General features: G+C 40.7%; 1 protein-coding gene and 1 pseudogene across 2 annotated transcripts; both read right to left on the reverse strand.

The window, feature by feature from the left end:
* Positions 1 to 2,384: 2,384 nt before the first annotated feature.
* Positions 2,385 to 13,416, reverse strand: LOC121778501 (uncharacterized protein K02A2.6-like). Of its 2 annotated transcripts, XM_042175864.1 has the most exons (3): positions 9,793 to 13,416; positions 3,010 to 7,785; positions 2,385 to 2,901 (listed from the first exon to the last, which is right to left on the reverse strand). In XM_042175864.1, exon 1 carries the CDS (start codon positions 13,394 to 13,396, stop codon positions 11,462 to 11,464), a length of 1,935 nt encoding a protein of 644 aa, XP_042031798.1. In that variant the 5' UTR covers positions 13,397 to 13,416; the 3' UTR covers positions 2,385 to 2,901; positions 3,010 to 7,785; positions 9,793 to 11,461. The 2 variants fall into 2 exon arrangements, with proteins under 2 accessions (XP_042031798.1, XP_042031797.1); XM_042175863.1 differs by having other exon boundaries at positions 3,010 to 13,416.
* An 11,613-nt stretch (positions 13,417 to 25,029) lies between these two features.
* Positions 25,030 to 26,322, reverse strand: LOC121778974 (annotated as a pseudogene).
* Between the last annotated feature and the right edge of the window lie 392 nt (positions 26,323 to 26,714).

The following is a 26,714-nucleotide window of genomic DNA, read 5'->3' on the forward strand; positions in this document are numbered from 1 at the left end:
TCCTCGTTAGGGGTGGCTATTGATTCAGGCGGACTCACGAAGGTGATGTCCTGACTTCCTTTACTGCTAACATCCAAGTTAATTGGCAGAATGAGAGGTGGTTTGAATTGATCATTGTTTGGTTCCACTCCTTCCTTTTGTTTGCCTTCTGAACTCGGTGATTTCCAACAGGGGAAAACAAAAAATAACGAAAAGTTTATTTACAAGATTTACACTAATCTTTTTAAACAAAACCTGAGACACTCCGCCCATCTATGTGTTCCTTTGCTCCAGTAGCCCCCTTGGTCCACACCAGCGGGTAAAACAGTTGATCCACATAGATAAGGACGTTGATTCTTTGCTATTGTCTCACTGAGCTGTCTCTAAACTGAAATCAAAAGAAAGAAAAAAGAAAATATTAACAACATTTACACCAAAGTGTCTTGCAACAAATGTATGATGAACGCAATCATCCCCGACAGTGGCGCCATTTGAAATGCTCTTTTTTTCTGAATTCTCCTGTCGTTGTGGACTATTCAAGTTAGATTGTCAAACTGATCCAGCTAGCCAATGTATGCCTTTTACCTGCGAATTCCGATGAGTGGATCCGGTGGAAATTCAAACTGATCAACCTTTTATTTCCCTCCGGAGTGCATTTGTCTTTGCTGCTGGAAAGAATTGGTTTAAAAACTCCCCCTCTGAAATCTGACCATGTCTTGATGGTGTTAGGCGCTAATTCCCTAAACCAAATATCTGCTTCCCCTTTCAAGAAGAGGGGGAGAGCTTTTAGCATGAAATCCTCCTCACTTGACCCAGTCATCCTTTTCTGCACTCTACAGATTTTGCTGAACTCATGTAAGAGCTCAATTGGACTTTCGGTACTAACTCCTAAAAACATAGGTAAGATAGCAAGTAATTCTGGTTTTACATATACTGCTTCCTGCGCTAAGGTGGTGGAGATGGTAGGTGTTGGTTCGTTCTCTAGTGGACATAGATTGAACCTATCTCCGGATCATCTTCCTGATCACAAACCATGGTTGTTTCTTCCTCGTTAGGGGTGGCTATTGATTCAGGCGGACTCACGAGGGTGATGTCCTGACTTCCTTTACTGCTAGCATTCGAGTTAATTGGCAGAATGAGAGGTGGTTTGAATTGATCATTGTTTGGTTCCACTCCTTCCTTTGTTTGCCTTCTGAACTCGGTGATTTCCAACAGGGGAAAACAAAAAATAACGAAAAGTTTATTTACAAGATTTACACTAATCTTTTTAAACAAAACCTGAGACACTCCGCCCATCGATGTGTTCCTTTGCTCCAGTAGCCCCCTTGGTCCACACCAGCGGGTAAAACAGTTGATCCACATAGATAAGGACGTTGATTCTTTGCTATTGTCTCACTGAGCTGTCTCTAAACTGAAATCAAAAGAAAGAAAAAAGAAAATATTAACAACATTTACACCAAAGTGTCTTGCAACAAATGTATGATGAACGCAATCATCCCCGACAGTGGCGCCATTTGAAATGCTCTTTTTTTCTGAATTCTCCTGTCGTTGTGGACTATTCAAGTTAGATTGTCAAACTGATCCAGCTAGCCAATGTATGCCTTTTACCTGCGAATGCCGATGAGTGGATCCGGTGGAAATTCAAACTGATCAACTTGATTTAATCCAACCTTAAGTGCGCAAATGGAGGAACTCAGGGATTTCAAAACCTTAACCAACAATACTATAGACTTGTAAAGGGAAGTAAGGATTGATCCCACAGAGAAGATGTGTTCTATATTTGTTGAGGACAAAATGGGATTGATTGCTGTCACGCTTTTCAGGATGGGTTAAGTTAAACTACTTGATTTGGTGAACTGGGAGACTAAACTAACTAAAATGATCTACTTGCTAGATAGAATTAAAACCTACTTGATCAACTCATACTGTAATGTTTGAAAATGGCCAAACAAGGTAAAAGTGGACGAGTGTCAGTCTTATGTAAAACGTATGATAAAGTAAACTTTTCCTAACAACTTCATCTTCCCCACAGAATCAAAAGCAAACAGAGCATAATCAGATCTGAATATTTCCGAACACTTGTGATACCAACAAACTTAACTTAACAAACTTGTAATTTAAAATCTGCCCTAAACATTAAACTGCATCTACGCCAACAAGTATCTAAGCCATAATCATGCAGAATTCATAAATCGACTACCAGATCTACAACTTCTGAACCAAAATCGGACATTATCACGCCTTCAATCAATCGTAAACCTACCTAGATCTACTCTACAATACCACAAACAACCAGATTTGAACATCCCATAAAGCTTCATCCAAAAATCCTCAGTAATCAAACTGAAAATCGTAAACAACTATTCAGATTTAAAATAAGCGAGATCATGCATAAATGAACTAAATACGCCGAATAAGACTGAATTAATAACTTCAAAATCCTCCAAAAACTACCAAGTCGATAAGCAACAAACAACCAAAACCAAAACTGTGTTACACAACTTCAAGTTTGATAAAACTACCACCCAAACTAAACTAGAAACCAAAACCCAAGTGTGTGCGTGACGGAAATCAGGAATATGAAGTAAAATGATCTACCATTTCAGCCCTAGAAGAAAGTTGAATTCCTAAATATTTTTCTGTATGCGTATGTGTCCCCCTTCCTACTCGCACTTGGCTTTCTATTTGTAGAGAGGCGTAGAGCTCTGATCCCTAGGGTACCGTCCTCTCGAAATTTCATTCTTGCCCTTGGCTTTTTGGGGTGGGATCTTTAGCTCCATCTTCTACGTGGGAAACTCCTGCTGGCTCCGCTTAATCCTAAATTGATCAACATAGCACTGCAATTTTTTACTTCATTCCTTGGTCTGTTCGTCCGCCCAACTGATCCGTTCATTCTTTGAATATGGCAGACTTCACACTTACCTGGCTCACATTTGCACGTCAGATTACAAAATTGGATGTATTTTTTATCATAGAACACATGCATGAAACGAGCCTCATCAATGGTGGAGAAAAGGGAAGAAAACATACCTTACGTAGGCTGTTTCGCGTCACTGACTCTTGCGCAGTGACCGCTGTCGATACTCTAAAAACGGCACATCTCCATCAGGACGCTGCGGCTCGCACCGCGACCGCTGCAGCCCGCCCTAGGGCTCGACCTGTTCCTGCACACGTGGACAGCAGACAATGACCACAAGGAAAATGAAAAAAAATCAAAAACAAGTTGGGGTTGCCTCCCAACAAGCGCCTATGTTTTATGTCTTTGGCTTGACATGAAGTGGCCCAACTAGGTGTGTGAATCAACGACTCTCGTACTACACACCGCAATTGGGATCAATTTGTTGCAGACCTTCTTCCTGTCACGACCACATTTCCCTTGTGCTATATATCAATAGAACCTGATTCTATATATCAATATAGAATCAACAAAAATGTCAATAGAATTGCAACGTAGAATCAACCATAGCTTACAAATGTCAACATAGGATCAGCCATGTGATATGACATATCAACAAAAATTCCAATAATTTCAACTCAGGTTCAGCGGAAAAACACACACAATCTGAATAACAAATTGTATTCGCAATCGACTCAACATACAAACATCTACATCCTAAGAATCTGAAAATCACAAATTTGGAAATGAAAAATCTTTAAAATATGGAAATCACGAATCACGAATGTGTCAATCTTCAACGTATGGAAATTATGAATCACGAATGTGTCAATCTTCGACATATGGAAAACATGAATCTGGAAATGAAAAATAAAAAATCTTTTGCGGCATTATGATTAACCTATAATTCTCATTACCATGAAATTACCTTTATAAACGTTAGAACCCTCCATACAATAAAAAACCATTGTGATACAGAATACGTCGGAATTGATTTTATGAAATATGAGATTTAACTGGATAATATTACGCAGGTGACTGTACAGTCATAAAATAAATTCTTGAATACACCGACAAAAGAGAAATCAATTTAAGTCTTCAAAATAAAGTTTTGACTTCAATTACAGTGGTGCTAAAATGCTTCCAAAGATGTGAATAATTTCAGTTTTGGAAGGTGGATGAGAAATTAGGAACACATAAACGTTCAAAAACTTAACCTACAAAAATACCCTCTATTGACAAAATACATGCTCTTGTTGAGATAGAAATGCTACACAATATTAACCACAGATCTGTTATAATTAATGGCTAGGATTAAAGTTTTGATTTTGTATTAGATATATGGTTTGCATTCGATCACATCCCTCCGTCCTTGAAAATTTGTCACTTATTTCTATTTCCGTCCGTCCCTAAAAATTTGTCACCTTTCACTTTTACCATTTTTGGTAGTGGACCCCATATTCCACTAACTCATTTCACTCACATTTTATTATAAAACTAATATATAAAAGTTGGACTCACATGCTACTAACTTTTTTAACCCACTTTCTATTACATTTCTTAAAACCCGTGCCAGCTCAAATAGTGATAAATTATGGGGGACGGAGGGAGTATTATAATATATTTAAAACTTAGTTACACTATTCATAATATTTGGAGAGCTAAACTGCCTAAAAGTTAAATCTTGCCGCCATTTAAGTAGGGAGTACGGATGGACACTGTGAATAGCTTTCGTTTTTTATTTTCTGTTTTTGATCGTTTTCTTTGTTTTAGGCAGGAATTCTTATCCAAGGTGTTCCCAAAGTTGAAAAGACCATGGCTGGAGTGAAGAAGGAAAGCTCTACAATCACATGTGGCTCAAAGAAGCTTAGAGGGTGAACAAGTTCAGGGAGTTTTCTTGTTATCTCCATCTTTTGTTTATTGGTTGCATTTATATAGTCCTTGGATACTTTATAAGCTCTTTTTGTAAATTCTTTTAGTCGATTTTTATTTCTTTTGAATTTTTTTCTTAGAAAATCCAAAAAAAATATTTTAAAAATTGGAAAAATACAAAAAAATTTGAAGTTTTTGTAAATCCCACATTCTAATTAAGTTTATTTCAAAGGTTTTCTTAAAAAAAAGAGCCTGCGGCGGCAAGGTGCTTCTCCATCCACAACACAAGGCGTGGGCAGCAGAAGACTGCTTGGAAGAGATGAATCATACTCTAGAGCCGCTGACTCCACGAGGGATCAACAGAGGAAGTGACCCCACCCCATCAATGACCAAGTAATTTCATTTTCAGTTTTTAATTTTTTTTAGTTTCAGTATTTTATGTAGGATCGTAGCAAGCTCAGCCTTCTCTTAATACCACTTGGCCCAACTCTAACCTTCGGGTGAGTTGGAACCCAGTGTGAGAAGGAGGCAGTTTGCATATGTACATGTATGTTATATGTTTTAGTTTGTTGTGTTTGTGTGAACTATCTCCCACTTAGACTATTGCATAGTCTAAGTGTGAGAAGTTTTTGTTGATATAACATGTTTTCTTTTCTGTTAAGTTTCTGTTTATTGAGTGTTCTCCCACTTAGCCAATTGCTTGGTCTAAGTGTGAGAAGTTCTTGTGAATATATGATGTTTGTTTTTATATGTTGGTATATGTTTGTTTAGTCTTCTCCCACTTAGCCCATTGCATGGTCTAAGTGTGAGAAGTTTGTGTTCTCCTGTTTTGTGTTTTGGTTTTCATGTTTCTTCTATGTTTAACACTAATCACCCTGTTTTCCACTTCATCAAGCAAGCTTGAGGGCGAGCCAAAATGAAGTGGGAGGGAGGGAAATTAGTATAGTTAGTGTTAATATGTGTTAAATGTTGTATATATATATTTGGTATGTTAGTATAGGTTTATATATATGTTAGTCTGTTGAGTCAGTTGGGAATTAGATGCCAGTTCCTTTTAGGACCTTTGTGTTTGTATATAATCTGGCAAAAATGAAAAGCATGATCCCCTTAGTGAGAGTGAGTGAAGAAAGAATGCATGTTGATGTGTGATAACCCTCCCTTAATAAATTGAAGTCATTTTGGACGAAGTGAGGACGATGGAAGAGCCTTAATTTAAGCCAACTGTGAAGCCCTCTAAAATGTGAGTTATAAGCCTAGAGTAGAATACTTTCTACTACACTAAACAGGAAAAAATAGAGAGGTTGCCACATGATGCTAAGAGGGAGAATGACATGAGGTAGTGAGGACTAAAGACAATAAGTATACCCACTTTGAGCTTAATTCTTTCGAACTTATTGAACCAGCCTCGTTGTAAGGGCACCCCCTAGTAAGCCAAGCTTGAGCCTAAACAGTTTTCCTATTCGTTGAAGCTAAAACCACATGCCACATTCTTAAAACATGTGAGTAGAGGGATAAAAGTGGAATAACTCACCAGATGGGGTAGAAAGAGACAGGTTAGAGCAGTAAAGAAAAAAAAGTGGGTCGACTGGGCATATAGAAAAAAAAGAATAGAGAAAAAGAGAGAGTGAAAAGAAAGAAATAAAATGTACATTGTTTTCCAAAATATATATAGAGAGAGAGAGAGAAAAAAAGGAAAAGAAAAAGGGCAGAAAAAAAGTTGTAATCTGCCCCAATAGAAAAAAAAAGAGATAGGAAAATAAGGCCAGAATGACCAGGGTATCTCCAATTTTGGAAAGTTAACACAGAATCAAAGTAGGGAGGTTGTTCCAAATTTTGTCCCTAAGTTCACATGCTCTCATATATATTATTGTTTTTATTTCACATCTTTTGAACTTAGGACCCCTAGGATTCTAACCCTATACATTATAACCCCCCAGCCCCGTTATAATCGAAAAGGAAGACCTTAAGGAACTATCTTGTATCGGTAGAACTCAAAGCATCAGTGGTATGGAAAAATGAATGAGTGAATGGTCCAAACATTTATGGTGAAGAATGAGTGACCGAGTGAATCCAACAGTTGGCTAGAATAAGGGCTATCTTGACAAACTGACAAACTGACCAAATAGAAGAAGGGAGGTGGAGGAATCTGAGACTGCAGACAATTGGAATGATCTTAAGCTTGTGGGGAGGGTTGCTAGAAGTTAAGCCTTTTTATGCTTATACATGTTTTCTTTTCTTTCTGTGTGCTTTTGTTTTTGAGCCTTATTTTTGTTTGAGTCTAGTTGAGTCTAAAACCAATTTTTTTTAGTCTTTCAGTGTTGGTCATATGGGAACCATGCATTGAAAACTGCCTTATTTGTTTTATGTTATCTTTCATACTTGAGGACAAGTATGGTTTAAGTGTGAGCAATTTGATAAGGCTGGTTTCATGTATTGATTTTGGGTGATATTATATGCTTTTGGAAGAGATAATGCACAAATTGTGAGCTTAACTGTGTGCATGTATCTGCTAGATCAAGTAGATAGTACAAACTGACTGAGCAGATTCAGATTGAGCAACAATGGAGCAAAATTGCAGAAAAAGTCGCCAAACAGATCAAGGAGACAAAATGGCGTACTAACATGACAAGCTGTATGAGGAAAGATCAAAGCAGAAAAGTGAGTTTGTAGTGTGCATATTGTCAAGTTGACCAAGCAGTAGGTGTGCCTTGATCAAGTGAGCGCAGAAGGGGAAAATGACCAAAAAAATGGAGCAAACTGATCAAGTGAGTGAGGATGAAGTGACCATGCCAGGCAGCCATGCTAATTGATCAAGCTGGATCAAGTAGATGGCGCAAGTTGATCAAGAGGGCCTAGTTGGGATGACAATGCCAGGCAGCCATGCTAATTGATCAAGCTGGATCAAGTAGATGGTGCAAACTGATCAAGAGAAGCTCACCACCAGAAGACATGAGATGATTGAGTTGATCAAGAAGAGCTCACCATGATCAAGAGGACCTCACCACATGAAGGCGTATCTGTTGGATCATCCTAAATTTCTGCAAGGGTAAAATGGTCAAATCGAATGAGAAGTTGCCTTAGGGTTGAAGTTGAAGCTGCGCTATAAATAGAAGCTTTTCACAATAAAGAAACGACGCTTAACGCTACCGTAGTTTAGTTAGGAAGCTCTCTTAGCTTAGTTTAGTTTAGTTAGATATTTTACTACTTTCTTAGCTTAGTTCTGCGGTGTCGACAGAGGAATTGACAACTCCGACGTCGGGATTACGTTTTATTTCATGTTTTCAAAACTTTAGTGTAGATTTACAGTGTGATGGTCGCTTCAACGGTGGAATTGACACCCCCATCTTAGAAGCTCCTTCACCATCTCGCTTTCTAGTTAGATTTAATGGTTTCGGCAGAGGAATTGACGACTCCGATGTTGGATCCTTCCTTTCTTTACCGCTTTTGAGACGCTGTAGTTAGATCCAAAGTTTCATCGGAGGAATTGACGACTCCGCCGCTGGATCTTGGTTTATTTCTAGTTTTATGAAGCTTTGGTTTATTTTCATGTTGATGATATTATATACTCATGTTTCTTGGATGCTTTTCGCATAGCTCTGTAGTTTCAATGGAGGAATTGACAACTCCGACGTCGGGATTACATTTCATTTCATGTTTTCAAGACTTTAGTGTATATTTACAGTGTGTTGGCCGTTTCAACGGTGGAATTGACGCCTCCATCTTAGAAGCCCCTTCACACCTTGCTTTCTAGTTAGATTAAATGGTTTCAACGGAAGAATTGACGACTCCGCCGTTGGATTTCGGTTTATTTCCAGTTTTAAGAAGCTTTGGTTTATTTTCATGTTGATGATGCTTTTACTCTTGTTTCTGAAATGATTTCAAGCAAATGTTTGTTTCAAGTTGCTCTTAGTTTAGAAATTTCCATACCAAGTCTCTGTCCCATTCTCCCTATTTTCTCTTGAAGCTTTCAAAATCCTCTTCCATGCTCCCTTAGTTAGATTAGCTTAAGCTCTCAAAATTAGTTTTCATGCTTAAAGTTTAAGTTTCCCACTTTAGTGTTTAAGTCCATGCTCAAGTGCTCAAGGCGTGGTGGCTAACACCAAACCTGTGTCGTAGAAACAATCTCGAGTAGGTCCATGGTCTCTGTGGTTCGACCCCGCTCTTGCCGCGTATACTTAGTAATATTTGTTGCAAAAGATGGAAACTATAAATCTTGTTGAAATGAGGGACACATGCACACGACACACGTGCAAAATCCCTCTCTTGAATGTATATCTCACCCATGTCCGGAGTGAATTCCGTGGTCGGGATACCGAGGTGTTGCAATCGCCGTGATTAAGCCCCCGCAACATATGGTGCTCCTGTCCTTATTCGAGATGCGGTCGACATAGATGGTGAAAAGGATCCCAAAGTTGATCTCATTCTTGTTGAGGAGACTCCACATCACATCCAACTCAGTTTGGGAGACGCCTCCACCGTCGGTCTGAGCAAACATAAATTGAGTCATAGCTCGGTGGAGGTACCTAAGGACGGGGTTGCAGATGGAGGAAGACTTGGCATAAGCCGGGATAAAGTCCCCCCCTCGATAGTCATGGCACCCCAAACATCAGAGTAGTTGTACTCTACTTCTTCCCCGGAGTTGAGGTTGTAGCATTGAAACACCTCGCAGAGAACCTCCATGGAGAAGAAATGGTTGCGGTTGCCGAGGCGGATGATAGGAGTGAAAGGCGAGGGGAGAGGAGAGAGAGCATGAGATATGCTCTTGTTTCGATATGTAAATTGTATGGGTAATAATGAAGGAATCGATCACTTGGATTGCTGAAATAATAAGAGAGAACACTCCTCCACAGAGGCCTACGACTTCAGTCGTCCAATTACAAATGATCTATCCAAGATAAAAAGAGCTTCCTAATTACCTTTATTTATACTAAGCGGAACTTAACTAAAAGCATAAATCTAGGAATGCATGAGAAAAGGAAAGCAGCTGAAACAGCCGTGCATGAGAATAGGAAAGCAGCTGAAACATAAATGAGCTGGCGGCTGACTTCTTCAACCCCTTGCACCGGCTCCCTTCTTTTCCTCGCCACCTCCAACGTCCTTCCCCTTATTGCGGCGTGTGTATACCTTCCAACCGCCCAGGCCGCTGACCGTATCAATTGACCCGCCCGTCGGAACAGCCTTGTCCGCAAGGCTGAAGAAAGGAAACTGGCCGCGGACGTCCGCCTCGTCATCCAAGTTGCCTCGTCATCCCCCAGGCCGACCCACCCAATGAGGACCTGGTCGACGGTATCGTCATCTCGGCGCTCAGTTCGGCGTGCCAGCACCTTGTCCGGAAGGAAAGGGGGCGCGGCATCGACTAGGCTGTCGGGTAGCGTGGTTTCCACAGGTGCGTCTCCCACGGCCCGTTTGAGGAGGGAGACGTGGAACACCGGGTGTATGCGGGCTGAGTCGGGAAGCTGCAGCCGATACGTCGTTGCCCCAATACGCGCCTCGATTTTAAAAGGCCCAAAAAATTGGGGGGCGAGTTTCCTGTTTCAGGTCGTGAACAGCGAGGACTGCCGGTGGGGTCGGAACCGTAGGTAGACCATATCGCCCACGCAGTATTCGACATCCCGACGTCGCTTGTTCGCGGAGGCCACCATGCGGTCCTGGGCTCGACGCAGGTGGTGCCGCAGCAGCTCCAGCATCTCGTCACGGGAGCGTAGAGAGTCCAAAACGGACTGGGCCCGGACCTCCCCTGGCAAGAAGGCGTGCAACGTGGGCGGGGGACGACCGTAAACTATTTCAAACGGAGTCATGCCCGAAGCAGAATGGGCGCTCGTGTTATAGCAGTACTCCGCCCATGGGAGCCACTTGTTCCACTGCTTCGGCCGGTCGGAGGAAAAATAGCGCAAGTATGTCTGTAGGCACCGATTTAGCACCTCTGTTTGGCCATCGGTTTCGGGGTGATAGGCGGAACTCATCTTGAGGGTAGTGCCCGTGGCCCGAAATAGCTCTTTCCAGAAAGAGCTGAGGAAAATGGGGTCGCGATCCGACACGATGGACCGGGGAATGCCGTGGAGACGAACCACCTCGCCGGTAAAAACATCCGCGACCTGCCGGGCTGTGAACGGGTGTCGAAGGCCGATAAAGTGGGCGTATTTGGACAGACGGTCGACGACTACAAACACGCAGTCCAGACCCCCAGCTCTCGGCAGCCCCGAGACGAAATCCATGCAGATGTCTTCCCACACGCGGCTCGGTATTGCCAGGGGCTGGAGGAGGCCGGCCGGGGACTTGGTGTCTGCCTTGTGCCTCTGACACGTTGTGCAAGCCGCTACAAAATTCGTGACGTGCTTAATCATCCCGGGCCAGTAAACGTTTGACGCGATCCGTCGGTATGTGCGGTAGGCTCCCGAGTGCCCCCCGGTGGGTGTGACATGGAATTCGGCCAGGAGTCTCGGGATCCACGGAGAATGGGGTGGCACGACTATCATCCCTTTATAGAATAGGGTCCCATGGATGAGCTCGTAGTGTGGGGAAGTGCGGTGGCCGGCCTCCAGAGCGGTCTTGATTTTTGCCAAAGATGGGTCGGCCGAGAGGGTCTCCTGGACCGAGGACCAGTCTGGCCAAGACGGAATGGAAATCGCCGCGAGCTCCGGTGTGTTCTCGTCTCGCCGGGACAGCGCATCGGCTGCCCGATTCAACCTGCCCTCCTTGTATACGATGGCGAAATCATAGCCCAGCAGTTTTGCCGCCCAGTTTTGTTGTACCAGGGTGGCCAGGGGGTGGGCCAGGAGCTGGCGCAGACTTCTCTGATCCGTGTGCACGACGAATCCCCGGCCCAACAAGTAGGGACGCCAATGATGAATCGCGAGGACGAGGCCCATGAGCTCCTTCTCGTACGCCGACTTGGCCAACCAACGAGAGGACAGTGTCTTGCTGAAGTATGCCACCGGCTGGCGGTCCTGTATTAGAACAGCACCGAGGCCCCGCCCCGAAGCATCGCACTCTGACGAACTCCTTTGTAAAATCCGGCATCCGGAGCAGTGGTGCCGATGTCAGTGCCGATTTGAGGGTGTCGAAGGCAGCGGCTGCCGCCGCCGGCCAATCCCATGCAACCTTAGATTGGGTGACGAGGGGCTTTTTCAAGAGCTCCGTCAATGGGGCGGCAATCTTGCAGTAGTCCTTGATGAAGCGGCGGTAGTACCCCGTCAACCCTAGGAACCCGCGGATGCTTTTTAGGGACGTCGGCGTCGGCCAACGGAGGACCGCCGAAATTTTGGCCGGGTCCATTCTAACGCCGTCGAACGACACAATGTGGCCGAGATACTCGACGCTGGAGCGACCCAGAAGACATTTCTTCGCGTTGATCACGAGTGCATGGGCGTTAAGTACCTTGAAGACTCGGCGGAGATGGCGCACATGATCATCCCACGACGTGCTGTAGACGAGAATGTCGTCGAAAAATACCAAAACAAACTTCCGAAGGGCCGGGCGGAAGATGTCGTTCATTAGGCTCTGGAACGTGGCGGGCGCGTTGGTGAGGCCGAAAGGCATGACCAGGAACTCGTAGTGGCCGGAGTTGGTTCGGAATGCCGTCTTCGGAACGTCCCTGCTGGCCACCCGAATTTGGTGGTACCCTGCTTTCAGATCGATTTTGCTGAACCACTTGGCGCCGTGCAACTCGTCTAGCAGTTCCTGGATCACCAGGATAGGATATTTGTCCGGGACTGTTCTTTTGTTGAGCTCCATGTAGTCGACGCAAAACCTCCATGAGCCGCCTTTCTTGCGTACCAGGAGTACCGGGCTCGAAAAAGGGCTAGTGCTGGGTTGAATTACCCCGGAACTTAACATCTCGGCGATGAGCTTTTCCATCTCATCTTTCTGCAAGTGGTTGTATCGATAGGGCCTTACCGAGACGGGGTCGGTGCCGGGAAGAAGTGGGATCCTGTGGTCCGTCCGGCGGCGGGGGGGTAACCCGACGGTTTCCCTCGTCATTGCCGGAAACTCCTCAACCAGCCTCAGAAGGTGCGACTTGGCTGCGGTTGGCAGTGCCGGATCGAACCCGAAAGGCTCGGCCGCGGTGTCCTTCTCAAGGGCGTGGAGGACCCAGCAACAGTCCCCGTCCTCGAGGCGGCGAAGGTCGCTGGTGGAGCATGCTCGGCGCATGAGGGACGGGTCTCCCCTGAGTGAGACCGGCCGACCGTTGACCTTGAAATCCATGGATGACCGCTGCCAATTAGCCATGACGTAGCCGAGGGATGCGAGCCAAGCGACCCCTAGAATGACGTTGATGTTCCGGAGGGGAAACACGTAGCACGCCACCACAAACTCCTCGTTCCCCAATATAAGTGGCACGGTCCTACACATCCCGGCTGCCCGACGTGTGGAGCCGTCGCCTAGTACCACCGAATAGGGCGAGGTCGGGGTAATCTGTAGTTCGAGTCGCCGTGCGCACTCCTCGGATATGAAGCAATAGTTGGCGCCGCTGTCGATCATTACTTTTACTTGTTGTGATGCGATTTCCCCAAAAAGTTTCATCGTATTCGCCGTGTCTAAGCCGTTTAGAGACAAGGCCGACAGTTGGGGTTCCGCCCCAGTCTCCAAAATCTCTGAGTCTTCAGCGTCGGGGTCCTCTTCCGCAACTTCCTCCTCGTCGCATATCATGACATTGAGGGTTCTGGGAGGGGCATCTATGGGCTGGCCCAAACTTCAGCCCACATGACACAGGTTCCCGCTGCTATGTGTCGCCTATACTCCTCCGGGGACACGTTACGGAAACGTTTTGACACCGGTTTCGAGGAAGCCGTGGAGTACGCGGGGCCTGGGGAATACCCCTTGGAGGTCGACCGGTTTGAGGGCGCCGGAAAGGAGGGCGTTTGAACCGTGGTCTGGGAAGAGGCAGCCCGTTGGGGCTGAGCCGAGGCTATGATGTCTAGATCGAGGGCCATTTCGACCGCGTCTTCATAGGTCGTGATCTTGGCGGCCTTCATTTGGAGACGCACCTCTGGTCGGAGTGCGGCCATGAAGAAACCGAGGTACTGCTGGCAAGAAATGTCTGGTACTTGCGTGAGGCGTGCCTCAAATGCCGCGACAAATTCCGCCAGGGAACCCGTGTGCCTGACCGCTGCGAAGGCTTCGTATTCATTCAATGCTCCGGTGCCCCCGAAATGTTTCATCAGTTCCCTTGCGAATCGAGCCCACGGCAGGTCTGGAACTCGAAGCCGCAGCAATTGGTACCACGGAAGGGCCTCGCCCGCCAGGGCCACCATCGCGAGACCCACCCGATCCTCGGAGGCAGTCCCTGCGATCAAAAAGTATTGCTCCGCCCGTGCCAGCCAGGCGAGGGCATCCGAGCCATCGAACGTGGGCATGGGAGACGCCGAAACGCCCCCGGTGGCCGGCGGCCTGGGGCCGTGGTTCGCCGACGTGGATCCATCTGCTGGGTTAGTCGTGTCTTTGAGTTTCAGTGACGCGAAACCCTCGCGCATCTCCTGAAGCATGGCCGCTACCTGTTCCTCCGTATGGCGGAACTGAGTGTTTAGTTCCTTCACCGCGGCGTCCAGCGAGAGGCTGGTCTGGCGCAGGTCACCCGTCGCCTTCTCCAATTCATCCAGTCGCGTGTCCGCCCTAGAGTTCACCATTGTTCACCGCACCAATTGATAGGAGTGAAAGGCGAGGGGAGAGGAGAGGGAGCACGAGATATGCTCTTGTTTCGATATGTAAATTGTATGGGTAATAATGAAGGAATCGATCACTTGGATTGCTGAAATAATAAGAGAGAACACTCCTCCGCAGAGGCCTACGACTTCAGTCGTCCAATTACAAATGATCTATCCAAGATAAAAAGAGCTTCCTAATTACCTTTATTTATACTAAGCGGAACTTAACTAAAAGCATAAATCTAGGAATGCATGAGAAAAGGAAAGCAGCTGAAACTGTCGTGCATGAGAATAGGAAAGCAACTGAAACATAAATGAGCTGGAGGCTGACTTCTTCAACCCCTTGCACCGGCTCCCTTCTTTTCCTCGCCGCCTCCAACGTCCTTCCCCTTATTGCGGCGTGTGTATACCTTCCAACCGCCCAGGCCGCTGACCGTATCAGCAGAAGTCTATCGTCTCGAGGATGTGGGAACGATGGTTTTTTTGCACCTTGAGGGTGCTAAGAAACTCGAGGGTGGGTCTCCTATAGGACGGCCACCTCCCTTGGAACATGTGGCTCAAGCCATTCCCATCCCCGACGTTGCACAACGCCCAAAAATCTTCAATAATCCCCAAGTTGGCAAGGGAAAGCTCGTGAGGGTACCGAGAAGGCATCGTATCTCTAGCCGGGACCTTCTTCCACATTGCCTTGTGGTCATCCAACGGAAGGCTAATCCCATAGCTCTTCGCGTTTTCGGGCTTGCCTTTTGTTGTCATCTTCCTACAAAGAAAATCAAGCTCTTAGAAGAGCACCAAACAAATAGACAAACAAGGGTTTCCCTCAAACTTGCACTCAACTAAGCATAAATGAAAAATCAACAAAAAAGTGCAAGTTTGTAACAATATGTGTTCTAAAGTGTAGCATGTGAACATGTAAATCAATACCAACACAAAAGAACTATAACGATCCATCCCCCAACGTGAATTAATCCCCCATGCAGAGACGTATCAACATAGATATCGCAAAACAACAATCTCTATAATCTACACATGTATTGCAATTCATTGATGTAATAATAGCCTCACAATGATATGAACATGATTGCAATTTATAAACAATAAAGAACAAGAGGGAATTCACCAACAAAAACCAACAATTCACCACCCCAAGCAAAAAATCTAACCATGAAAAACAAGTAGAAACATCATCACACTCATCCCCCATACTAAAACATGCTTTTCATCCGAACAATTCAACAATAGAGAACAATATCCATGAAAGAATTGAAACTAAACTCAGAAATTAAAGTTAGGATTCATACCTTGTGTTGGAGTGAATTGGACGATGAAAACTTAAAACTCGGAATGGAATGGAAGAATGAGAGTGTGGGTGTGTGTAATTTTGGGATGTTTTGTGGTTGGGGTCGTGTGCAAGAGAGAATGGAGAGAAAAGATGAAGAATGAAATGAGAAAACATACATTTATAGGCAGTTTTCGTGTCACTGACTCTTGTGCAGTGACCGCTGCGCGTTGCACAGCGACCGCTGTAGATTTTCTGAAAACGGCGCACTCTTCCGGGCCACTGCGGCCCGCCCTAGGGCCGCCCCGTACCTGCACACGTGTAAAATGGTAGCGATCGTTGTGGATTGGGCAGTTTTAAAGTTGATACGTAAAATGGACGAAGTTTACGACTTTAATTAAGAAGTGTAGATACTTCCTATTAAAGAATTGAATAAAATTTCCACGTGATTTGAGTCTCATACGTAACTCTCAAGATGAGTCATCTATAATTAAAATAAGATCCATTAGTTGTAAATAAGTGTAAACATCTTATTAGCAAATCTATACGATTATGAAATTTCTTAGTATTATAAATATTTGTTATGTCTTTTGTTTAACTATTACTATAAACTATCAAAGGAATAAAATACGCAAGAATCTTGGATTATTAAATAAAACGAATTATAGATTTCCCTTACGCAATACTATTGAATATAAAACGACTAATCAACTGCTGCAGAAAATCGTCCAAGTGGCCTTCCTTGATATCATTGAAATGCCATTTATTTAATTGAGATATGTACGTCGGGGTAATCGAAAATTAGCGAATTAATTTAAAGTTCCATGTGATTTGTGTCGCATACATTGCACCAAGGTGATTAATCTACTATATTTAAATCAATACAAGATCTAGTAGTTGGAAATTACGTGAAAATTAATATAGTACTTATTCGGTTAACCACTCCATTTTATTATAAATAATAGTAGTAATTTGTATATGTCTCGTATTGATGCCATAAAAACAAAAATCAAATCATATGGAGTAGTTTGCAATTCCAAATTAGTTTTACGTTTAAAATTTAAGCGATGCTTGGATCTTTTGGCTCACTCGAGATAAAATATACCAATGCCAACTGCTTGGGAAAAAAATTTCAAAGATTGTTAATATTCTAATGTTGATAAAACTATAGCACTAAATTACTTCAGTACTCCAAACCTCGTAATTGAAAGTCAGAGAATCAATATCAATTTCCATGTGATTTCCATCAAGATGTGTTTTAATTAATACTCTAAATACTCCTTACACCATATTTTAATGTCTTTATAAATTTACTGAAATTAGAATGTGGGTTGATAAACTTTTAAAATTTTTAAAGAGTCCCCTTCACCATTAAATGTGATATAGAAAACTTTAACCTAAAATTAAGACTATAAGTCATTAAGCTCACAAACTATGGGCCGCATTTTATTTTTTCTCATGAATTTAAACTTAATCGTAAATATTAGTTTAAATGTTGATAGAGTTTGTGATTTTTCACAATCTCCAAAATCGAAACTAATGTGGCTTAAATTAAATTATGTCATTAAATATATCAATATTATATTGTTTTAAATATTTTTTTTAACTATGGATAGTGACTGATCTTCGGGTCAAGTCACTGCTCCAACGGGAGCTTGACAATATGACATGGTTTTAAAAAAATTTCTATGTAGAGTGACTAATCCAGCTCGGGTCAAGCCACCATTTCAACGAAAGCTTGACCAGTGTTGGACCCGATATTTCCACCACGTTTGTCATCCGAACAGTATTACTATGAAACTCCATTTCCACGAAAGAAATATAAGGGTGACTGGAAGAAAATAAAGGCTTTGTCCTCAATTAATTGGCTCGGTTAGACCAAACTCCGGTTTAAATAATATAATGTAACGTGAATGGAAAAAGTTAGTACAATATGAGCTCCTAATTTTATATGTTATTTTCATAATAAATTATTAATAAGATAAATTAGTGGAATACGTTGTTTTTACCAAAAATAGTAATAGTAAAAAAATTAATAAGATATTTCTTCACATATGGATAAAAATGGAAAATTGTGACGACTAGCTGTGGATAGAGGGAATATTATTTTCCTAACCCAATTTATATTGCTCAAGTTCATTTCCTTTCTGTAAATTTGCGTACATCCGTTTAATAAAAAACTACTGCCTTCAATTACAAATCAAATTTATATTAAAATGGAGTATGTAAATATGTTCTAATTTTTTGATTAGTTAAAATGTTAAATGATTAATTTTTATAGGAGAGTAATAGAATCTCGATTCTTTATTTATTTATTCAACTTAAAATTTCATGATTATAAATTATGAATCTATGATAATGATTTTTACATAATTAAATAAAGGAACTTAGGTTGTAATTGTGATTTATAATTTAAAGAATTTGAGAACAGACATTAATATTTTTTTTATTATAGTTATTATCCGATGTCTCATACATATTATAAATATATTATACTAAATTTCTAGTTCTGTCATTAATTAATCGTATTTCTCATTGTATACAGCTGTGAGTCTTATTATATTGTGAGGTAACTACAAAAATGGTTCTTGTACTATGGGTTTATCTCGCCTATAGTCCCTACACTTTAAAAATATCGTCAGACATCCCTGGACTAAGGGTTTATCTCGAAAATTATCATTTTTCACTATTTTCGGTCGAAAATACCCTTTTGGGGGGTTTGGGCAATTTAGTCATTTTACACTTTTAACATTTTAAATCTGATAGTATTTCAGTTATGTACTAAATCTGATATTATTTCAAAATTATCATTCTTCTTCCCTTTTGTCATCCTTCACTTTCTTTCTTTATTTCAATATTAGATTTAATTTTATAAAATTAAATTTTAAATTTCAATTTTTAAATATCCATAAATTTTTTAATTAAAACTATTAATTCATGGACACTGTAAATATTGATTAAAACTATTAATTTTTATTATTTAATATAATATTCAGCTGAATTGAAGAAGTACAGAAAAATAATATTAATCACGATGGAAAACTAAGAGTTATTCTATTTAGCATTCGTTCGGTTGTTATAATTGCTTGTGATTGAATATTATGAAGTTGACTAAAAATTTGATACTACTAAAATTTTTATATAGGAGTATTTTTTTTGAAATTTTCTAGTAAATTTTGATTGTTTTCAAATTAATAAATGAAAATTATATTAGTCTTACATTAGATGCATATTTATTTCAGAATAAATCACGTTATATGATCTATTTATGATTAAAGCTATTAAATATTGATTAAAACTAAGGCATTGTCATACCTTATTGATTAAATATTAGACACTATCAAATATTGATTATGACTATTAATTTTGTTATTTAATAATTTTTTAATTAAAAAAATTTATTGATGTTTAAAAATTAAAATTTAAAATTTAATTTTGTAAAATTGAATCTAATATTGAAATAAAGAAACAAAGTGAAGGATGACAAAAGGGAAGAAGAATGATAATTTTGAAATAATATCAGATTTAGTACATAACTGAAATAATATCAGATTTAAAATGCTAAAAGTGTAAAAAGACCAAATTGCCCAACCCCCAAAAGGGTATTTTCGACCGAAAACAGTGAAAATAGACCATTTTTGAGATAAACCCTTAGTTCAGGGATGTCTGACGATATTTTTATAGTCCAGGGACTATGAGCGAGATAAACCCATAATCTAGGGATCATTTTTGTAGTTTACTCTTATATTTTTAGTAAAATATTAATTCAGTGAAATACGCGTCAATTGCACAGACAAATATAGACATTAATTATTGATGCAATAAAATAATACAATTGTTGATTTTCATTATATATTTTACAGTTTATTTCTCGTTTTATTAAACACACAGACACACACACGTATCGAAACCAAACGGAAAACTAGGTCAATTAGTTTATGACTAAAGTTGAGGTGATGTTTAGCCGTTATGTTCACGACTATGAGGACATAATACACAAAATTCAAGTGAAATTACATTAAATTTGAGTTTTCTAATTTTATAATCGTCTGTGGACCTTCCATGATATCAGTGAAATCCCATTTAATTAATTAATTAAGATGTGTATGCGACAGTAATAATGAGTAATAGGATTCAATTTAAAATTCCACGTTATTTGAGCCTTTACTAGATCTATTTTAATGATACGAGATCTATTAGTATGGATTATTGAGCTTTTTCCAGTTTAATAATTGCAGGTGGTGCTTCCTTCGTATCAGAGAAATCCCATTTTAATACTTCCTTTATTCCACAATATATCATTCCACAATATCAGTTATATTTTACCTTTTCAGTCCCTTCTATAATAAGAGTTATTTCACTTTTACCATAAACAATAAGTATATTTCATATTCTATTAACTCAATTCACTCACATTTTATTATAAAAACAATATGAAAAGGTGAACCATATATTCTACTAACTTTTCCTAACCACTATTCTTTACATTTCTTAAAAACTTGTGCCCACAGAAATGTGACTCCTATTGTGGGCCGGAGAGCGAGTAATAAATATTGTACTTGGACTAAAGTGCATGCACATATTTTTTTTATCTGGATACTATCTTATTATTTTGAGTGAACTACAAAACTAGTCCTACCTAGAAAATGGGGTTTGCATCTATTTAATACCCAACATTTACAAAATCACATTTTCAGTTAAAAAGTTCCATAAATCCCAAATTCAGTCCCGATTTTATAAATGTTGGGTACTAAATATATGCAAACCTAATTTTCTAGGTACTAGTTTTATAGTTCACTCTATTATTTTAAGTAAATAGGTGGGAGATGTAAGTATAGCAACTTATTTATCTCATAATTTATTATAAAATTTATATATAAAATTTTAATTTTATTTTGTAAATTAACTAACATGAAAAAGACTGAGATGTGGTCATTTATCTACTCACAAAATACATGACCTATTTATTATCATGTATCACACCAAGATGTCCACTATTATTTGGGATATAGTCATAAAGAGTATTATAATTCCAGATATAGGGTAATAAATTTTTCATATTATCATTTCTTTAAATAAGACGAATAAGTATAATGGAGAAAATAATTCAATGAGAACAAATTTTATAACTGAGATATTCCATATTAACATTTTAAAATTGATTACACTGAACCATTGAACAATTTATTCTTTACACACATTTTGCACTATTATTTATCAAAAATCAATATGACCCACCAGTATTTAAATTAGCCAAAAAAACAAGGTTAATTTGCCTTTAAATTTATGTACATATATTCAAATTGTTGTTTTGCATACTATATAAAAAATCTACATATATATTACCGAATCATTAATTTGTTCTAATTTATTGCCAAACTACTGATTTATACTCATTTCTGGATCAATCAACAATTTTTTCTGATTTATAACCAAATTATTGATTTATTCTTATTTATGTAGATATATTGGACATCATGGATGATGAAGCGACCTCATAATCTAAATTTGACAAAAATTTAATTGGGCAGTAATAAATGTGAATAATTGTACATAGTACATAATTGAACTTTTTTTTAACATTTTACACTAAAAATAAATTTATAAATATTAATTGATTTAAAATAAATTACATATTAATCATTTTGCAACAATTTTAAAAATATTAACTTAAATAATTTCATATTTAAGAAAAATATTTTTTTATAAATATTGTATAATTAATCCGAATCAAGCTCGAAATAATGTTAAAATTTGATATAAAGTTTCTATATCATTTATTTTATATTGCTACATAATAATATAATAATAATAAAACTAATTTTTAATTAAAGTTAATTAAATTTAAAAATTAAGAATATTATGTAAACGTAGAATTTATGTACAATTATCTTTACACATTTAAATTTTGCATACAAAACTAGATTTTGATAAATATTTAATCATTTACATGCAAATATCCCAAAATAATAATGTAAAGAACTCTTTATCTCTTTCTTTCTTTTAATGTCAACAGTTAATATAAAAAGCAGGAAAACTCAGAACAAATTACTTCCTCCGTCCCAAAGAATATGCACTATTTTCTTTTTAGTCCTCCAATAAGAATATGTAATTTCTAAATTTGGAAACTCTTTTATCTTTAGTGAAATGAGACTCATTCTCAATTAACAATACTTTAATTACTCTTTCTTTCTACTTCTCCGACTTTACCAATTGTGCATTAAAACTCATGCATAACCAAAATTGTATAATTTTGTGGGATGTAGATAATATATTTTTAATGCAATCACATTTTGTACCTCAATTCAAATTACAGTTTTTAAATTTTTTTAATTCAACACTAAAACTGATTTCTCCAATTTTATATTAATTTTAAAAAATGTACAGAAAAGGAGATGGAAAAAGTTAATGTGAATCATGATTTTTATTTTTTTTTGTTTTACACTTGTAATTTTTATCATTAGTGGCATGTGTGGTCCATTAATTACCAAAAGTAATAGACTCTCTGTCCGACATTAGGAGTCTCATTTATGTACGACACGAGTTTTAAGAAATATTAAGAAAAGTGGGTGAAAAGAAGTTAGTGGAATATGGGTCTCACTTGAATATATTTGTTTTAAATGAAATGTGAGTGGAATGATTTAGTGGTAGGTGAGACCATATTACCATTTATGATAAAAGTGAACCACGACTCCTATTCTCGGAAGACTAAAATGAAAAAACGGGACTCCTATTCGTGGACTGAGGGAGTAGAAAGTAAGTATGGCAAGTATTATTGGACGTAATAGAAAGGAAATTGTGATAAATAATGGTGGACGAAGAGAGTAATTTTTTGAAAACAAATTAGTACTCCTTTTGTCCCTTTGTAGCTGAGTTATACTCTCTCCGTCAGCGAGTCGCTTCTTTTTCTCCCTCATTTTGGAAAATTAATACTCCATCCGTTCCATAGTAGTAGAGTCATTTTTCGATTTAGCTACGTTCCATAGCAATGGAGATTTCCCTTTTTAGTAAAAGTCAACACATTTCTTCTCACTTACTTTATTCTCTTAATTTATTCTCTATTCATCTCTTTACCTTTTATATTTTCCTACTTTATTCTTCATTTACTTAACTCACTTTACACAATTTTTCTTAATCTTCGTGCCGTAAAGAAATGTCTCTATTACTATGGAACGGAGGGAGTATAAAATAAGTAAAATGGAGAAACAGTAAAGTAACAAGAAAAATGGCCTCTATAATGGGTTTGGGATGCATTCGCAGTTCGGACTCGTCTCCCCCCAATTCAACCGCACGTATTTGATGAGGAAGTAAGAAAAGGTGAAATATTACTACAATAGTATGCTCTTAGAGCATCTCCAATGGCGGACGTCCGGTCGGACATCCGCGACGGGCGACCGGGACGTCCGCCATTGTGGCGTTTCAACTCGGATACGGACGTCCCGTAAGGACGTCGGATGTCCTCGGACGTTGCGGCGACGGGCGGGCGGACGTCCGCCATTGTGGCGTGGGTCGGACGTCCGGTATATTAATTTTTTTTTAAAACTCTATATATACGGCTCGTTGATTCGCACCACTTGTGTTAACAAGTTTCTCTCTCTACATCTCTATTTTCAAGTATATCTACAATGGCTAGTGACAGTGATAGCGAGGATGAATTGGAGGTCGCTGTGGAAGGTGCGATAGATAGGCTGCTACACCAGAGGGAGCAGCGGTGGCAGCAGGCGGCGGTACATCGGCCGATCCGTCGTCGAACTATAATACCCCGTGACCACATTGCTGCACATATTCGGTTGTATCAGGACTACTTCGCTCCGCAGCCGCGTTTTGGGGATGCCTTATTCTGGCGACGTTTAGGGATGCATCGTCCGTTGTTTATGCATATCGTGGGTGCTTTAGAGAGAAGATACTTGTATTTTAGGATCAAGGAGGATGCAGCTGGCAAACCCGGACTCACGCCCTTACAGAAGTGCACTGTCGCAATCAGACAACTGGCGTACGGAGGCGCGGCCGACATGTTCGACGAGTACCTCCACATTGGCGAGTCGACAGCCGTCGAGTGTCTGCAGAATTTTTGCGCGGGCGTGAGAGCGATATTCGGTGAGCGGTATCTTCGGAGTCCGAGCCCCGAAGACTGCCAGAGTCTGATAGATATGCATGGGTCGGTGCACGGGTTCCCTGGGATGTTGGGCAGCATAGATTGTATGCATTGGGAGTGGAAGAACTGCCCCGCCACCTGGAAGGGGATGTACACTACTGGCTTCAAAGCCAAGCATCCCACGATGATCCTTGAAGCTGTAGCTGACTACCGGCTGTGGATATGGCATGCTTATTTTGGAGTCGCTGGGTCGAACAACGATATCAACGTTCTCCAGTCGTCTCCCCTGTTCAATGCTCAGTGCAATGGCGTTGGTCCCGCCATCAGTTTCGTCGCCAACGGCAACCAGCACAATATGGGATACTATTTGGCGGATGGGATATACCCAAACTGACCCGTCTTTGTGAAGACAATCAAGCATCCGCTCGGACAAAAGAAGTCATACTTTGCGAGCCGTCAGGAAGCAGAGCGCAAGGATGTGGAGCGGGCATTTGGTGTGCTCCAGAGTCGATGGGCGGTAGTCAAGGGTCCTGCACGACAGTGGTATATTCCCAACATCGGCGATGTCATGTACGCATGTATCATAATGCACAACATGATTGTCGAAAATGAAGCTGCGGAACTGACTCACTGGACCGATGAAGATGATACGGGTGCAGGTCCAAGTCACGGTGTGGCCACCGCGAATGTGAATATGGGGGTACCTCATGGAGAGGTCGAGCGGATGCGTGCATTTGCCGACATGCGGCAAACAGATGCCCATGTTCGACTTCAGAACGATATTATCGAAGAAGTTTGGACGCGGAAGGGTTGACGTTGATGTTAGTACTTTTTTTTGTTTTATTACTATGTAATTTTTTTTTCAAATCATGTATGTTTTTTTTAAATGAAGTTGTTAATTTTTCCCGTTCGTATTCGTGTAGAAATTTTATTTCCGTAAACGTAAATTGCTTTATTTGTGAATTTGTGATTTTTTTATTGCGGGAAGTCCTAGTGGGAAGGGCGATGGCAAGGGCGGATTGTGAAGGGGATGTCCTAGTGACGTGGCAGTGGGATGAGAAGTCCTAGTGACGTGGCATGAGGTGTTTTTGGAAAGTCCTAGTGGATGTCCGAGTGGGACATCCACCCACTGGAGATGCTCTTAGGCATTATACACATCAACATTGAAACTTCCAGGAAAAGAAGAACCGATTATTTGATAAAACAGAGGAAACGAAAATACATAGATTACTATTACACAATACAAAGTTTTATTTGAACCAAACTAAGCAGAAATGAAATTTCTAATTTGGGCTTCGAAATAAGGCATATCAGTCTCTTCAAGCTGCACCCATGCCTCAATCCCATCTCCCTCTTTGATGTCCATCAACAGAACATGGTTCTTCACCACCACATTAGCCACACTCGCCCACTCCGGCTTCCCCCACCCGAAATCGGCCTCGTAGAATCCAAACTTGCTCCAATACCCACACAACATTCACATCCTCCCTCAGAGATATATCCGACGCTTCATGAGATGCCTCAATCCATTCCCTGTGCCCTTCCTCACTTATCAGTTCCGCGCAATCGTGCACTGTCTTCCTCGCGTCGCTCCCTAGCACACGAACGTAGTCTTCAAGCCCCATCTTCTTTGTCTCCTCTGTTGATAACTCTGTGATTAACAGAGCTACCAAATTCCCTCAGGAATGTTTGGAGAGCGGTGGCACGGTCCTCTCCCGGATGTTGACAGCCTGCGCCACGAATAAATATGTAGCCGGGCCCACCTGGGCCCGAGCACGGTCAATGGCCTTGACTATGAGCTCTGAGACTACCCCGACCCTTGAAGGGGGTCGGGATTGCTCAGTGGGATTGAAAACCCTCTCCTTGAGGCCAGAAATTGTATTTTTGTCAAACAAAAACCTCTTGCATATAATGTTATAGAGGCCATTTTCCCTGCCCCGAATTGTCCCAAACTCAGGTGCGGGGAAATTTTTTCCAGGGAAGAAAACTGGCCCGTCATAGACTGGACAAATTTCTTCCCTGTTTTCTCCCCTGGCAGCGTTCATCCATGCAGAGACGAACGTGCCCAGGGAGCAAGCATCAACGACCCTGTGGGAAATGCATATACTGATTGCCAAACCACCACATTTGAATTTGTTGAACTGGACAAGCAAGACAGGGTCCGTCTCGTCATCCGCTGCCCCGATTTCGTAGGGTAGAATATCGTTGAGCTCCTCGACTACGTCGAGCTTCATAGTCTCAAGCATTTGGAGATCAACCTCTGCCTCAATGAGGAGGGCGCCTTGGTCGCTGCAATCAACGGCGCGATCTTGCTTCATGTACCGCCCCGCGAAAGGGTAGAAAGACGGCAAGATTTCGGACAGGGATTGATGGAGATAGTCGAGGTTCGCGGCGGCGGGGGAGTTGTAGTAGAAAATTCCGACAACGTTCATGGTGGGATTGAGTTCGTCCATGAATGAGATGTGGTAGGTTCTGAGGCTTTGTGGAGTTGGGGTGCGTGGCTTAACAAGCCTTTTGCTCACGATCTTCACCTGCATGGCTGTTGCTTGGTACAGAAATCGAATCCTGAGAAATCACAAAATATGAGTATAATTAAGATTGTACATATAGTTAATATAGTAAATGGTGTTTTATTAGGGATTATACCTCTTTGATTGCTACTGGAACCGTGCAGAAATTAAGGTAGCATGCGTCAACTTATATAGGGATATGACTTCTTGTTCTCTGCTAGTATGTGGCCTATTAGTGAATTTTTTTATTCTAATGACAAAGATCTTTCTCTCCGCTGATAGATGTCCCATATTTTATGATTAGGGTTTTAAAAAATTATTTGACTTTATAAAAAAAGTTATAGAAAAAGTTAATAAATGTGAGTCCTAAATTTTTATATTGATTTTATAATAAAATATGAGTAGAGCAAGTTAGCGAAATGTGGGACTACTTTCAAAA

The sequence above is a fragment of the Salvia splendens genome, chromosome 19 (assembly GCF_004379255.2).
Source record: "Salvia splendens isolate huo1 chromosome 19, SspV2, whole genome shotgun sequence".
NCBI lineage: Eukaryota > Viridiplantae > Streptophyta > Magnoliopsida > Lamiales > Lamiaceae > Salvia > Salvia splendens.